Genomic DNA, 13,857 nt, shown 5'->3' on the forward strand with positions numbered 1-13,857 from the left:
GAGAAATGGGATAAGCTAAAAGCAAATTATTCGTGTCCATGGTAGCTTTTAATCGGAATGACATAAACTACACCAAATTCGAAATTCAGACATTTCACTGGAGAGCTATTTTCCATAAATTTTGAGGGGGGATCCTTAATTAAATAATAAAAAAAAAACCACTGTACAACAAATTTTCTTATCAGTTACATAAGATTTTTTTTTCCATATTCTTTTTTTTTTTATAAAATATACAAAATTTTCTTTTTTTTTTCAATAACATGGGTTTTTTTTTGGGTTAAAAATTAGCGCCCCGTGTGTGTGAAGCTTAGAGATCTTAAAAACAAACTATGCACTAAGTTCACACCGCGATGCGAGTTCGTTTGGAAGAAATAATTTGCAAAAAAAAAACATAAAAAATTAATAAGACCCATAATATGTAATTAATATATATATATACAACTGTACAATGACCTTGGAGGCCATTTTGTTTTTGATTTTTTAAAGTATGTGCAAGTTTATTAAATTTAGACAATTTTTAATGTCGTTGTTTCGGTTTTAAACTATTTAAATAAGCTCATGTTTCAAAATAAAATATTCTGGAAGAGCTTTTTTTGAGTTTTTTCACAGTCTTTATTGCACATGCGTATTTCACTATGCGTCTAACATATCATTTTCATTATGTTCGGTGGCCATTGATAAATCTTCGGCCATGTTATCGTCATGTTCCAAACCAATACCGTACATGTCGTCATGATCCAAATCCCCTTCATCACACACACTTCCATGTTCTAGTTGTTCTCGCTTTATAACGTGCGTATGTGGATCGATACCCATCGATTGATTATTCACCATAGATGTTACTTCGGCATTTGACATATTTTGTAAGTTTGCGATAGACGTTGGTGGCATTCCATTCTCCAATGAAAGACCTTCCATTTTAATTGGATATGATGTACCATTCACCGGTGATCTGTATTGAAAAGAGTCAAAACTTTAATTGAGAGTTGACGATATGAACTTGAGTGTCTTAAATCCGTACCTGTTATTTTGTATGGGTGATTCGGATCGACCTCGTGGTTTATCTAGACGTGATGACATCATACCACCGCCCATTGGAGGTGTTAGGAACGCCATACTGTTTTCTTCCATCAATGCGGCCTGGATTTTACAAGAAACAAAATTAGGAACAGATCTATCTATCGTAAATTGGCTTGAGCAAAAATGTTCAATTATAATTAAACAAGATTAACAAAGTTGGAGAGAGGCAAGGCTTTGATGCACGAAGACTCTTCCAAACCCCCGTGAAGTAGCACGAAGTTGGGCGAGGAACGACTTGTGGTATGTCGCCCGTCCCTGCCTTGTTGAGTGCTTTATTTTGCCTAACTTTATCGAATATACTCTGCGATCCATGCTCTCGATACATCCATACGAGAGTATGGATGGGGGTTAAAAAGAACTAGTTTTTAAGAGGTTATATCCAGTTGCGAGCACAAAAAAATATTTTTTTTTGGGACTCCTGGAGGTACTCCAAAAAAAAGTGTCTGGCGGTGAGCACCATATCTCTGGCTTGGATTCCAGAAAGAGATCAGCTACCTTTTGACCTAAATATGTTCCACCTGGACAGCTATTGCAACTTAACGTAATTTAGTACTGGGCGATGAAAGTTAATGTTAAATTTGGGCTGGGAAACAAATTCAAAATTTGTATACTCACGTGTAAATTTGCATTCAATGCATCGGCGTACAAAATTGGACTATGTGTTAAGGTGGGACGTTTATTAGACTGTTGAGCCCTGTTGAACGAAACTTGAATTAGAATCATAATAACTAAATTTTGTCGTAAAATTAAATTCCTTAAACTTAAAATTAAACGTATCTTGCGTCATTAAACTTTCATCTAAACATAAATTCCATATCATTCCATTTTATATAAATGCAACATTCCAACCTAATTTTTCCTTCTAAGGAACTAATTTCGTTCTCAAACATGCACTCTAATCTTACCTTTTTTGGGATAAATTGTTGATCCGTCATCATGATTTTTGGGGTACGTGTTACTCACCTGATTGGCTAAATTTTAATAATTTTAGGAGAATCATACAGAATTTTAGATTTATGGAAATTTTTCTTCAATGATAAGTTCGTTGATAGCTCATTGAAATTCGTAGCTGAGGGTGCAACAATATTGTATCTAGAATTCTCTAAAGTTCCTTTAAAGAAACTTTTGAGGCAAACTTTTTTGGAATAAAGTTTCGAGCTTTATTGGTGTATAGTTGCCTTGATTTTTTTTTACATTGGGCATCCAATTTATGCTTTATTTCGCCAATTGTCAAATTCATTTGGATTGACAAACTTAAAGGGCCTTAAACTTGAAATCAATTTATTGATATTCGTAGCTGGCAATATCTTGAAATTGGCAAAGTGTGACATAAATTAGATGTGTCATTAAAATTTGGGTCAGAAATGAGTAATTTTTGAAACATATAAATAATTCTAGTTACAGTACTGGAAATTAGACCAAATTTCGTTTAAAATTTGGCTTAGTTATGAGGGACGACATGCAGCAAAAAAGTATGCAAAAAGCAATTTTGAGTTATCAACGAAAAATATTCTGTATGATTCAGAATAACAGTTTTCCAGTAGCGGATACCAGAGACACGATTTGTTTGAAGGATGGGGTGAATTTTCAACCCCTCTCTGGATCCATCACTGGTTTTTTTTCTATTTGACTTCCAAAAAATTGTTGAAAGCATGCTTTAGAAAAACGAATTGTATTCTTAGACTTAAAATTATCAGACATTCAAATTTGTTACACCAATCTCACATTTTATAATTGAAAATGTGAAATTAGATGAGAAATTTGAATTGAGCATGCGTAGTATAAATTCTTAAAAACTAGTTTTCTTTAAACTCTAAAACACAAAATGTTACCTTTAAAGCGAGAATCTCACCATTATAAATTCTAAAATTTATGAGTTTGCTCCACAGCGATTTTCCTAGTGTAAACTGTTTTTCCCATCATTGGAAAAAATTGTCTTGCGAAAATTACAAATAAAAATTTATTGATAACCCATTTAATTTTGGGACGATTTAAGTTACTTCGCTTAACAATTTTGTTCAATGATCCAAAAAAATTGAGTTCGTGGTTTTCTTAATAAAAATAAATACTCAAGAATGACGACAGTTAACAGAATTTGAGGGTCGCGATCAAGAAAAATAATTGAGAAAATGTGGTCTTTGATATAAAAACTTACAAGTGAAAATTTGATAAAAATTTTTAAGGAAATGAAAATATGTTGAATGGCCGATTTCAATGACGATTGTTGAATTGTATGCCGGCCTAAAAGCCTGTAAAGTAGATTTAGTTTATTTTCAGTAATTTTCTCATTTTCAAGAGAGACGTAGATGTGTTGGGAGAATTGGAAACAATTTCGTTGAAGAAGGAATTATTTTTTAAAATATTGAAAATTAGCACTAAAATAATAAATTATTTGTTCTGATATCGTTTTCAAGTGCAAAACTAAGCGATTTTTTTGTTTATTTAAATCTGTTTTTTGTTATTTTTTAAAATAATACACAAGCACTTTTGAATTTTTCTTTTAATTCTGATTCGTGCATAAGAGAAAATGATAAATGAAAAAAACCTTTTCTGTTTTTGTTTAAATAAAAAATTTGTTTGGGACCTCTCATTCCGCAAGACTTAAAAAATAAAAAATAAATGTACTCAAAAAGTCGTCATCACAATGAAATCAATCCAAAAGAAAAAATCATTCCCAAAAGAAAAATAAAAATTAAACCCTTCACAGCCACTGATTTTGGTTATGTATTTTTTTTTACAGGAAATGCTCCTATAATGTATCAAATTTGTTTTTCTCGAAAATTTCGCATGCAATTTTTTTGTTTAGTGTGTATTCATCGTGAGAAAATGCAAATTTTTATATGTGTAAATGATTTTTCAAAGCAGAGGTCCGTTTTTTTTTTCCATAGCAAATGTGATTGGTAAGTGTGTAAGTTTCATGCGACTTTTCATGAAAATGAAGAATGCATTTCATTTTTTGTGTAGGATGCAAATCTATTTTTCATTCCATTTGTAGTGTGTGTGGTGTAGTGTATTGTTCAAGACCCATGCAAATTTTCGGCTTGAGTGTTTGGAGAGAGAAAGAGTATTTTCATGCCATTTCTCATGTGTCCTCTACAACTCTTTCTCCGGCAGGCATCATTCACGTGACAATAAAAGCAGCAGCCATAAGCATCGAGCAGGATATTTTTAGTTTTATTTCGTGAAAGGGGGGAAAACTGCTACATTATGATGTGAGAAAACATGCCAGTTTTTGGATGAATTTTAAATGATCTACTATAAACTACGTTGCGTATGTGCTATCGGATACTTGCTATAAAAGTGTAGGGATCTAACTCTAGCATAAACATTGATGGTCAGACATCCAGTTTTGCTATAAGTATCATTGATTAAACAAAAGGAATATTGTCGAAAACATGTATTTTTCGACAATATTCCTTTTGTGCTTAATCAATGATTCTTATAGCATAACTAGATGCTTGACCATCGATGTTTATGTTATAGTTAGATCACTACAAAGAGCAAATATTTCACTAAGGATGCAAAGCGTTCGATTCATTTTTTTGCGATTTTGATTTAGTAAATAAAAAAATTTGAAGCACTATTTAATCCTGGATTAAAAAAAAAAATGAGACCTAAATCTACAGCACTAAATGATTTCAATAATCTAAATAGCCACTATTAAGGATCTATGAAAATTTGGCAGAATTGGATATGAAAGATCTGTATTAAATTACAGGAGATTAATTAAAAAAGGGTAAAATTGAAAAAAAAAAAAAATAAATAAATACTACGGGAAAAGATATGGCGGCAAATATTTGGCGTCCGCTTAAACAGAAATAAGTCGAATGATCTTTTTAACAAAGATCATAATTTAGTGTGTGCTTACTGTGCAGGGTGGGTCGTGTTTGGTGGAGTAGGTGATGGGGTTGGATCATATTTCCTAGGGCGACCCCGAGATAGATGTCGCCGCTTGACAAATTCAGCATCATCCACCATCCAAAATGATCCAAAGTCGTCTTCATAACGCACAAAACACTTATGCAGTGACAGGTTCGTTCGAATCGCGTTCTGTTTGCCACCACCATGGAAACAGAAGCATGTTTAACAACAAAATTTCCAAACTTGTTTTTTTTTTTTATTATTATATTTTGTTTAACGGTTTTTTATTTAAAATAATATTATCCAAGTTATTTTTATCGCCATAAAAATATGTCCATGCTTTTAGTTAAAGTTATTTTACCTGTTTTTATTCTGGAACACCGTTGGAACACCTTCTGGGCTAGAGTGACTTTTGTATTCGTAAATTTCACAAACATACTCGATCTAAATCAGAAAATTCAACCACATTTTCGAAATTTGAGCTTCAAAACCCATAGACATGTAGTTAACCAATAGACAGCTCTATGATTTAACACACTTTGTGAGCCTTGACAAAAGAGTAGTTTTCCAAAAATTTTGAGTTTGAAGATGTTTATCTCAAGTTTCGTGCCCAACGTTGGGTGGGGATTTGTGATTGGTTCAATTTTCCGAAAAACTAGATCCCACTTTCAATCCAAATAAAAGATAAAATAATCAAATTACAAAACCAGAACACACTCTTTATCACGCATGATTAAAATCAAAAAAGAAAATTTGTATACAAAATACGAGAGAGAGCAACACGCAAGCCATTTGATAGAAAGAGTTAGAATATAATAAAAAAAGTGAAAAATTCACACGACATATCACTTATATTTGTATTGTTAGTATATTTAAAAAAAATAATAATGTGAAATAGTTGTGGGGTATAAAATGGCGGCCCCCGAGACATACCCCGCGGATGGTAACCCTTGGACAGCGGGACCGGCTGAGCCGCCCGTCGAACATCGTTGAGGTCTACGTTTATAAAATTCCACTTCATCCACTGTCCAAACAGCACCTTTTACATTTTCGACCCTCATGAAACATTTGTGAAGCGACAAGTTGTGTCGCACTGCGTTCTACCATACAACAAAATCAAAAACAAATCATAATAAGCAAAAAATAACAACTAATATTCATTTGTTTATCGTTTGGTTTTTATTTTTAGTGCGCATGTGCACTAAAAACAAATCTATCACTTTTTAATTATTTAAATTACACATTGAGTTTTTGCTACTAAATTATATTTTTTATCTTGCCCAATTTGTTAGAATATTCTGTCTTAGGATTCCGAAATGCCTCTCCAAAATTTTTCTATTTTAAACAAATTGGACAAGATAGATTTAGCTTCAGTTTTTATTTAAAAAAAAAAAAAAAAATTGAATTTTGAAAATTAAATGAAATTAAAATTAAAAAATAAATCGTAAAAAAAAATTATGGAGTAAAAAATCGTGCAGACATTAAAAAATTTGAAATCATGCTAAACAATTTAAATTAAAAAAATGGTTTAAAAAAAATTTTTAAACGAAAAATAATTTTGAAATAAATAACCTAAAATCATGCTTTCTCTTGAACCGATTAAAATGAAAAAGATTTCCTCTAAAAACTTTTTGGAAAAATTCTTTCAATTGAAATTCTTTGAAACAATTTTTGACAAGTTTTTATGAAGTTCTTTTAAAAAAAAGAAAAAATTGAAAAGAAAAACTAATTTCTCATGCTTAAAAATTTTGATATCGTCGAAATTTTAAAATAATTTTCTTTTGCATGCAAGCTCCAAGCAATAACTAAGAGCATTCTTGGATAATAAAAAATGGAAAGCGACATTAAATAAAATTATTTCTGAAATGAAAAAGTTCATTAACTTATGAATCACCTGTAAAGCTCATAACTTTTTTTTATAAAAATTGTATTTTTTTTTGTTGGACCTAAATATTAGTTTTATTATATAAAAATCGATATCATGTATATAATTTTCAAAAAAAAAAATAGAAAAATCCAAGAAAAATTTTTTAATGGAAAATATTGGAAAATTTTTAGTTTACCTTCCACGTAGCTGCGTTTCGTCGAAAATAGCAAAATGTGTTTTGAAACCAATTGTATATTTCATTTAACGTTAATTGCTTATCGGGAGATTCAATGATACTCTGGAAAGAAAACAATGAGTCTCAAAATTTGCTCTAAAGGTGATAATTATTGCCGCTCTACAAAGTGTCCTAATAAAATGTATACACATTTTTTTTTCAATATCTGCTTTCAATTGTGCTATAAACTTTGTGCTTGGCATGCTTCCATAGAAAAAAATTTAAAACTTTGGAAGAACTGTGTTTTTTTTTCTTGATTTTTGAAATTAAAGACAGTATGAATAATTAAAACTTATTACAAAACTATTATAAAAAAAATGTGATGACTGGGCTGGGTTTCGAACGCAGGTTTTTGTATGGCAGTCCAGCAGCGATGCCACTGACCTAGGTAGGTTGAATTCAGTCATTTTTAGCGTTTATTTTCGACATTTTAGCGTGACGGTCACGAGAGCTCAGTGATTTAAGACATTTTCACTTCAAAAATCTGTTTACTGAAAGACTTTGTAGAAATGTGTTGTTGAACTCTTTTGGGGTCGATGTATACATTTATTTTTTGGGACACTTTATGTAAATGGCAATTCTTACCTGTCGAATTAATGAGGCATATGTAAACGGAGGTCGTACATCAGCATTTTTATAAAATTCTCGATTCCTCTGTATTTCTAAAAAAACATGAATAAAAGGGAAAAATTTTAGTTAGAAAAAACCGTGAACAAAATTGTAATCAAGTACAGTCCAAAACCGGTTATAACGACATTGAAGGGACCTACAAATAAAGTCGATATATTCGATAGTTATTATAAGCGATATTTACATTTTAGTTAAATGGATTATTTCTCTTCTGAGGGAAATGTCACTACAACTTTGGATATCTTAGCCCGATCCATTTGTGTTCTAGCTCTTAGAGCTTGTTTTTTTCTTCGGGGAAAAATGATTTCACCGTAGAAGGAAATTAACTGTTCATAAGTTTTAAAAAAATGTGAAAACGATTAAAAGTTACTAATGTTCAAAATAATAAATGTTGGTCGTTATAAACGACTTATTCTAATAAAGGTTGGTCGTTATAACCGATATATTGTTTTATTCGATGTTATTATAAACGATATGTTTCTAACTTTCCAATTCGTCGTGATAACTGATTCATCATAAACAGCGATGTCGTTATAAACGATTTTGACTGTACATGAAAATAATAAATTTTACCTTGCTGTACATCTAAACCAGCTCTTTCAAGCATGTATGGTAATCCTTAATTTGAGAAGCATAAAATGAAAATTTAAAAACAATTTTATTTTCGTGGATTTATTTTTATTTAATTTATGCGAAAATACGAGAACTATTTTACAAAAGAGGTTTATGATTCTAGGTAGAAATTTTTTTCGAGAAGACGCGTACGAAATTTTTTTATGTACAACAACTCAAGGCCAAATTGAAATATATTGGATTTTAAACATATGATTTCGATAAAACTCAAAGTGTATGATTTCGAAACAAAAAATATAGGAATTGTGTCTATTCCACGATTTAATGGCTAGCTGTCAAAATGCCTTCGTCTCGAATACGATAATCATCTGAAGTCATATTCGTAGATGTTATATTTCAACAATTGTGTATCTAATCGTAGAATGGGCGTAATTTTTGCATTTCTTGGGTTCAAATTACCTTATATACTGAGTTTTATCCAAATTCGAATCGAAAAAATATTCGAAATTTTTTCTAAGGGAAACCCCTAAAGAAAAATGGTAAAAATAATTTTGACCCAAAAATTTCCAAAATCGTGTTTATTTAACGATTGGAATGATAGTAGTCCCCAATTTTTGCCCCGGAACTACAAAGATCTCGAGTCCAAGCCAAATCAAGATGCTTGGACTATAAATGTTCAACAATTAAATTGTAACCTTTTTTGCAGCGATCTTACTGAAAAAATTCAAAGGTTTTATTTTTGGAAATCAAAGGCGAAAATAAATGTCCACAATGATTAAAAAGTTGAAGTATTTAAAAATATTCGTACACGACCGTTTTGAAGCATTGAAATAAAAACAAATTGAAAAAAAAAATCGAGTACGCACCACCAGCTAAAGATAACGCCGATTTATCACTGATCCTTCTTCGTATTGGTCCGGTTAAATTTTGTGTGGGTGATTGAAGTACGGGTGATCGTACGGCTGACACAAGTGCACTCATCGATACAACAGGCGGTTGAGGTGGTAACGAATTCTGTGCCACAGAATTTGGTACAAAATTCGGTGGATTTTGATTGATTAATTGTTGTTGGGTAGATGCTAATTTTGTATTTGGTGTGGATTGATTTGTGCCAGTCGTTGCGGGCGCATCATTTTTCATTGAATCAGGCGAGCACATTTGTTTTGCCATATGTAAGTGATGCATCATCGCTTGCAAACGATCACGCTCTTTTTGCAATTGTAATTCTAATTGTGAGACAACTTGCATTTGAACGCGAGCTTGTGCCGTTGATCGATCGTCCAATGTATGTTCCGTATTTAAGTGCCTGTAAAATATTTTACAATAAACTTCTGAAATACCCTGTCGTCAAAAATGGTAAGGAATCCTTTCTATTTAAGTTTAAATAGATGAAAAATGGAGATAAATTATTAAAATTGGGTCAAAACTTGGTTGTGATTCTTTAACAGTCGAGTAGAAGGTGCCCGAATTTCTGAATCTCTCTGTACATTCAACAAAATCAATAAATATTTTCTGGTTCAAATAGTTACTAAGTTACTAACAGTTTTCTGCTAACAAAAATAGATGTCAGATGTGGTTATTATAAAATGTTGAAAACTTGACTAAGCAAAGAAAATCAATAATACATGAAAGTTAAAGCTTTTGTATTTTTGTGAATAGATGTCTCTGTAAACCAGATAATACACCATATTCTGAAAATCAATAATTGTTGGTTTATGTCTTCACTAATAGTTCTGAACTCAAAGACATAGATGTCGGTAAAGGTTTTGTATTTGAGTATTTCTTAATTAAACACAATAAAAAAGTCATAACAAAACAAGCCGAAAAATAACGAGATAAGTTTTATAAGTATTATCAAAGATAATAAATGAGAATTCTAGGATTTTTCGAAATTTTTTTTGAAATAAGTTTTTGTTATTCAGTATAATTAATTTTGAAACCTTCTTGAATACAAAATTTCAAATAAGCACTTATAAGAAACGCCATTTGGTCAATCTTTCTAAAGTTATTCTGATCGTTATTGAGGAGAAGCTTAAAAATCTTTTAGAGCATAGAAAACTAGGGTTTGTTAATAATTAACAAGTGATAATTAATTGTAATGTGCAACGAAGATAACTAACATTCGAACTTAATCAATATTTTAAAGAATCTCGTTTAGAAAATAGGCCTTTCGTCCTAATAAAATTGATAATTATCTTGATAACTATTAAAAATCGATAATTATCCGAGATATAGAGATATCGTAAATATCGGATTTTTTCGAGCTGGGTGGATGTTTAAAGTTCGATGAAAATTCAATTGGCGTAACTTTTGAAACACTCTGTTTTATATAATGAAAAAAAAGTCATTAAATTTTTGAAAAAGAATTGTATACACCCTTCTTGTATCATCAATAACCAAAGATAATGGCTGGTAATTATTGAAATAATTGTACAGGATAAATTTATTTCGAAGACACACATTGTGTTATGGTCGATTTAACTTTGCGTTCTGCCTGCCCTGCCCGTTACGAACAACGAACAACCATGCATATGATCACAAAAGAAAAATATATTTTATAACTCTGACATTATTTTTATTCATTTCTCATACAGAGAAAAAAAAAACTGAAACAAAAAACCCGTTGTGTATTGTTTTTTTATTTTTAATTGTTATACAACTCAGAGCTTTTTATCCATTAAATTAAAATAAAATTGAGACGAATTTATCGCCATTAAAGTCAAATGCATGAGTTTTGTGTGTGTATGTATTAAAACAGGTCCTTAAAATAGTCCTTAGATAAAGTAATATCCTTTATTGGCATAATGCACGGCATATGATAAATGATTTCTTGGGTGCACATTGCTCTTTTTAATTATTTTTCCATTCCATTTAATTTATAAAATATCGAATAACATCGAATCACGCTATTTTTACCGATACATAATATTACAGGGTGCTTTCTCTGATTCCTTATAGAGGTTATAGAATTCTTTCTCATTTAAGGTGATTGTTTCCCTACAGTATTGTAAAAAAGTTTTGGTTTATTGCACGATACATACATATAAACCAAATATATGTTTTTTAGTCAAGTGATGTATTATTTTTAACTTTACAATACCACGCAACTACAAAAATATATAATATATTGTGTGCAAGTGATGCTTATAAATTTGATAGTATAGATATCTCTCTTCAATCATTAATAAACTAACTATAGTTGTTTCTCTTCAACAAATGATAGATCTTTGATGAACTCATAATTAAATTAAAATTTTGTTTTGATATCATCGACCAACTTATATTTTGATGGTAATTTTTATAAACTACAAGATTGTCTAAATATTTTAGATAGTTTTTTATCACACTTTCTAGATTTTTTGATATAGAAATATCCAATCGAAATGAAATCAATCGAAAACTTAAGTTGCCTTTTTTTTAAGTCCTTTATTAAACTACAAGTACCTACATCATAAAATTCAAAAGACTGCAAATCGATAGAACTAAAGACACTACTATTATTTATGACTGTATATCTATTTATGCCTCACTCTGTTTGTTGATACCATCTTTTTAAAATATAATATGCATATAAAATAAAAATAATTACGGTACTGTCTTTTGTTTGATTTGATGAAAAACACAAAGTTAAGAATATGAAAAAGAAAAATTCTTTTGTAAAGACGAGAGGAAGAAATGTCAATATTCATCTAAAAGCTTACATTCAAGCAACCGTTCGTACAAATGTTGTGAAAATAATTATAAGACTTAAGAATTAAGATGCAGACATTATTAAGACTTTTTGTAGACTGATAATGTTTACATTTATACTCTTTTTCAAGATGAAACAAAATTTTTACATTCAATTTTTTTTTTTCTGTTTAATATAAGAGGGTACTTATCGATTTCTGTTACGTAATTTATTAAGGATGTTAGTGTAAATATTAATTTTTTTCTAGTGAAATTATTGGTTTTTTTTGTTTTTACCCCACCTACGACGAGAGTTCTATTTAACAGTCTTATATTATTTGTAATTCTTCACAAGTGTATGTGAATCAAAGTACCATGTAGAAAGCACCAAAACAAGAACCTCGATATTTATATATTACATATCAAAAAATTATATATCTAAATTATTCTACTGCACCAACTGCCTTAATACAAATAATGATATAAATATAAATTTAGAAAAACTTACTTGATAAACGCTGGTATATCGATACAAATAACTTCACAACCGGGCCATTTGCATACACCATGTCCATATAACGGGTGTACTTTTTCTGTGGGGGTAGCTCCACCACCGTCTGGTGCACTACCTGAATTTTCAATACCTTTTTCTTCTGGCGGAAGTCCAGCAATTTCTTCTCTACATCGACCTTTAATCGAAATTATTCAATTCAAAATTTATTTTTGGGGTATTTGAAGTCTCTTATAAATACTAGGATTTAGCAACAGATCTTGATCTGTCAAAATTATTTTGAACTAATAACAATCTCAGCCTTAAGGTCCTGTTCTGTAACGCCCAAGTTTCCAAAGTTTGTATAACGCATAAAAATATTGATGCTATGAACACAATTTTGGTAAAGTCAAGGTCTTCAACGCATTCAACAGTTTCTATACAGAATATTTCAACAATTAACTCAGTCAATGGTATTTGCCCGAAATCCTAATATTTATTCGAGTTTTTATGACAACATATGTTGGAAAATTTGGAAAATACCGTTTAAGTCAGAGCTCGATTTATGGTTTAACGGCACATGAGATTCACTTGTTAGAGAGTCCTTCCATGGACTTAATACTTCTCTTGGTATCATACCTAAATAAGAAAAATGAAAATTTTATAAAAAAAGAGAAAATCTAAATTTAATTGGGTGAAATTAGACTTGAAACTGAGAGAAAATTGTACTTAAACTCACACAAACGGTTAGTTTCAAATCCAAAGATTTCTTTTCTAAAAATAAACCTAAAATTTTACTTTTTAGATTGAGAAAAGATAATTTACAGCAAATGTGTATCAAAATTTTATATAGTTTGAAAAAGGTCTTCTTAAGAGGGTTCTGTAGGGGATCTTTGGATTTGGAAAGAACCTTACAATCAATTTTTGTGGATGAAAAACCAAATGGCAGTTGCTTCAAAAAAATTTAAAAAGTTGGAGTGTTGAATGTCTGTATTCCTTGAATAAGAGTGGATTCAGTGTTAAGGATTTTGATTACACAAAAAGGATAAAGGAATATTTGGATGGGCAACTGCCATTAGTTTTATGTCCATGATTGGTGTGAGTTGAAGTATTTTGCTTTGATAAATCCATATTTACAATATCCAGGTCCGGTATGGAAATTTTGGGCTCTAAAAATACTACGTATCATCAACTCAAAATTTTTACGGGAATAAAATTTATTGACAATTGCCCAGGTTTACATAAAACATAAAATTAAAATTAAGGAAGGAAAATGGTTTTTTTTTATAGGAATACATACCTCAACACTTCAACTCGTAAAAATAACATATAATTTTTGTTGAAGAAAATTGTTTTTCATTTTTCTTTTTGATTGTATATTATTGTAAGCAAATTATATAGTGAATTTATTTGATTACTTATTAAGTAATTAAAGAAAATTTTTTAATAATT

At 30.3% G+C, this 13,857-nt stretch overlaps 1 protein-coding gene across 1 annotated transcript in view; it reads right to left on the reverse strand.

The window, feature by feature from the left end:
* Positions 1-474: 474 nt before the first annotated feature.
* Positions 475-13,857, reverse strand: part of LOC123302601 (forkhead box protein P1) — a 206,213-nt gene continuing 192,830 nt past the window's right edge. Inside the window, exons 7-16 of the mRNA XM_044885613.1 lie at positions 12,949-13,044; positions 12,424-12,604; positions 9,113-9,552; positions 8,247-8,291; positions 7,629-7,705; positions 7,005-7,106; positions 5,875-6,041; positions 1,696-1,774; positions 1,022-1,140; positions 475-973 (exon numbers count right to left, since the gene is read on the reverse strand). Coding sequence (XP_044741548.1) covers positions 634-973; positions 1,022-1,140; positions 1,696-1,774; positions 5,875-6,041; positions 7,005-7,106; positions 7,629-7,705; positions 8,247-8,291; positions 9,113-9,552; positions 12,424-12,604; positions 12,949-13,044 — 1,646 coding nt within the window. The 3' untranslated portion in view covers positions 475-633. The remainder of the gene's footprint in view (positions 974-1,021; positions 1,141-1,695; positions 1,775-5,874; positions 6,042-7,004; positions 7,107-7,628; positions 7,706-8,246; positions 8,292-9,112; positions 9,553-12,423; positions 12,605-12,948; positions 13,045-13,857) is intronic.

The sequence above is a fragment of the Chrysoperla carnea genome, chromosome X (genome assembly GCF_905475395.1).
Source record: "Chrysoperla carnea chromosome X, inChrCarn1.1, whole genome shotgun sequence".
NCBI lineage: Eukaryota > Metazoa > Arthropoda > Insecta > Neuroptera > Chrysopidae > Chrysoperla > Chrysoperla carnea.